General features: G+C 39.4%; 1 protein-coding gene across 1 annotated transcript; it reads left to right on the top strand.

The window, feature by feature from the left end:
- The first annotated feature begins 860 nt into the window (after positions 1 to 860).
- LOC147862759 (pentatricopeptide repeat-containing protein At4g38010-like) lies at positions 861 to 2,411 on the top strand. Its single transcript, XM_087321145.1, has 4 exons — positions 861 to 1,049; positions 1,205 to 1,435; positions 1,511 to 1,637; positions 1,696 to 2,411. The coding sequence occupies exons 1-4, from the start codon at positions 861 to 863 to the stop codon at positions 2,409 to 2,411; spliced, it is 1,263 nt and encodes a 420-aa protein (XP_087177271.1).
- The last annotated feature ends 482 nt before the right edge of the window (positions 2,412 to 2,893 follow it).

A 2,893-nucleotide genomic window follows, 5' to 3' on the forward strand; every position in this document is an offset into this window, starting at 1 on the left:
TTTTTGCTGTCAGTACAAGATGTCGGTGGGCATCGACAAGATGACAAGATGGTCGGTGAGATCCAAATGTTGATGTGGACTAAATGAAGAAGATTTTAGGTTTCTCATTATGATGAGTGATGATGGTGTGGCGGTAGGGATTGAAGCATAGTACCATGATGAGCGGATGAGTGATGATGGTGTGGGGGCCGAATCAAATCATGTGGGGGGAGGAAATAGTCTAGATTCATTTTGTTGATTCGTGCATCCTAGGTTCTGCATACTTGGAAATTGTTGCCTGGAACAAAGTTGATGGGATGTGCATCACGAGGAGTAAATTGGTCTTCTCATAGACCCTTGATGTGCCCACAAGAAGGATGCTCTTCAACGTTAGTGTTGGATGGTCTTCAAATCGGCTTAGCCTGGTTGATATATATGCTAAATGTGGTATGCTTGCAAAATCAAAACAAGCGCGTGAAGAGCTTCCTATTCGAAATGAAGTCTCTTGGTCTTCACTAATTGCTAGATATGCCCAACAATGCCAAGGTTACGAAGCATTGAAAGGCTTTGAAAGGATGGGATATGAGGGTTATCTTGCCAATGCAATCACCTTCATTTGCATCATGAAAGCTTGTGGTACCATAGGTGCTATTGACGAGGGCAAAGAGATTTATAATGAGACTGTGAGTAGAGGCTTGATTAATATGAATATCATTCTTGGCACAACTTTACTAGATATGTATGCTAGATGTGATCTCTTTACCGAAGCACAATATGTTCTTGATGTGCTTCCTATTCGAAATGAAGTGTCGTGGTAAGCACTAATCGAAGGCTACACACCCAATGGGAAAGATAACGAAGCACTGAGTTGTTTAGAACAAATGCAAGCTGAAGGAATTTCTCCTAATGCAATACCATTCATTTCCATCCTGAAAGCATGTGGCAACACAAGATCAATAAATGAAGGCATCAAGATTCATGATGAGATTGAGACAAGGTGGGACTTGTTAGAGAAGAATATTGTGATCGTGGATATGTATGTGAAATGTGAGATGCTTGCAAAAGCAAAAGTTGTGCTACAAGGGCTCCCTAGTCAAAATGTTGTGTGTTGGATTGCACTAATCACATAGTACACTTGAACATGGACATAACATTGAAATATTTTGAGCGGATGCAAAGTGAAGGGTTCTCTTCGAATGTGATCACATTTCTTTCTATTATGAAGGCATGTGGTAGAATCGGAGCTCTAGACAAGGGCAAACACTTTCACCATGTGATTTTTAGTAGGGGATTTCTTGGGAAGGATGTGATGCTTTGTAATGCCCTGGTTGACATGTATGCTAAATGTTGTACGATTGCACAAGCACAGAAAGTGTTGGAAGAGTGTCCTATTAGAGATGTTGTCACTTGGAATACACTAATTCAAGGGTATGTTGAGCATGGGCAATGCCATAAAGTATTAAATTGTTTTGAAAGGATGCAAAGTGAGGGCTTGTCTCCTAATACAATTATTTTGATTTACATCTTGAAGGCTTGCGGAAGTGTAGAAGCTATTGACAAGGCAAAAGAAATTCATGGTGAGATTGCGGATATGGCTCTGGTGGTTAATGATGTGATGGTATTTGGCAATGCTTTGATGGACATGTATGCCAAATGTGGTATATTTGGAACAGCCAAGGAAGTGATGGAAAAGTTTTTTTTTCAAGATGTGAATAGCTTGGAATGCACTCATTACAACATATGTCCAACATGGACAATGCCACAAAGCACTTGATTCATTTGAACAAATGCAAAGCATGGGCATTTCTCTAGATATGGTTACTTTTATCTGTATCTTGAAGGCATGTGGTAGTACTAGAGCCATAGAGAAGGGGAAACAAATTCATCATGTTATTTACAGTAAGGGTTTTTTGGAGAAAGATATTATGCTTGGGACTGCGTTGGTTGATATGTATGTGAAATGTGGATGTCTTGTAAAAGCACAAGAAGTGATTGAAGAGCTTCTAGTACGAAATGTGGTAACATGGAATGCATTAATTGTAGGGTATGCCCAACAAGAACAATTATGTATTAGTGCAACACTTACCGATATTGAACATATGAAAATTGAGGGGCTCACTCCAAATGAGGTCACCTTCATATGCGTTTTAAATGCATGTGGTCGTTGGGGGAAGTTGTGTGAGGCCGAAAGGCTTTTTGGGAACATGATCAGAAAATATGGCATTTCTCCAAACGTAGAGCATTATACTTCCATGGGGCAAACTTTTGGAAATGCCGGTCTCTTCAATAAGACAGTATCAATTATAAAAATGATGCCATTTTCAAATTACCCTACAATTAGTCTTGTACTATTGCATGCTTGTAGTAAATGGGGGAATTTGGAGGTTGGGAAATTAAGTTTCGATAAGGCAATATCATTGGATTATAGTTGAATGTCAGAATATGTCTGTTTATTGGTGATTGCCATAGATCCTTGAATGATGTCTAGGTATCCAAAGTCATTCTCATGCTTATGGGATGAGTGAACATGGCACATGACAAAAGGTCATGTGGCGTCGAAGCAGCAACTAACTTGTTGCAAAAGCTTCCTGATGAGCCTTCTTTATCATCATGGATGTTTATATTAAGATCTTCCCACCTTCATGGGAATGTTGACGTGGCAAAAGAGGCAATTGAATTTATCATCAAGTTGGCGCCAAAAAAAGAAACCACGAACTCCTTTGTTGGCTTTTTTCTGGAGGTTGGACTAGGCATCTTGCTGATTTGGAGAATGGTATGGCTTCATTGTACTTTCTTTGCCTAGAAAGATTGGCGAGGGGTTTTTTTTCTTACTTATCTTTACCTAGAAAGATTGGCTAGGGTCATTCGGCACGACTTTACAATATTCGTAGTAATATTAGACTATTTTGTACAT

This window comes from Azolla caroliniana, unplaced genomic scaffold (genome assembly GCF_043228905.1).
Source record: "Azolla caroliniana isolate FFs.n. ecotype wild unplaced genomic scaffold, voAzoCaro1.0.p SCAF_6, whole genome shotgun sequence".
NCBI classification, from domain to species: Eukaryota; Viridiplantae; Streptophyta; class Polypodiopsida; order Salviniales; family Salviniaceae; genus Azolla; species Azolla caroliniana.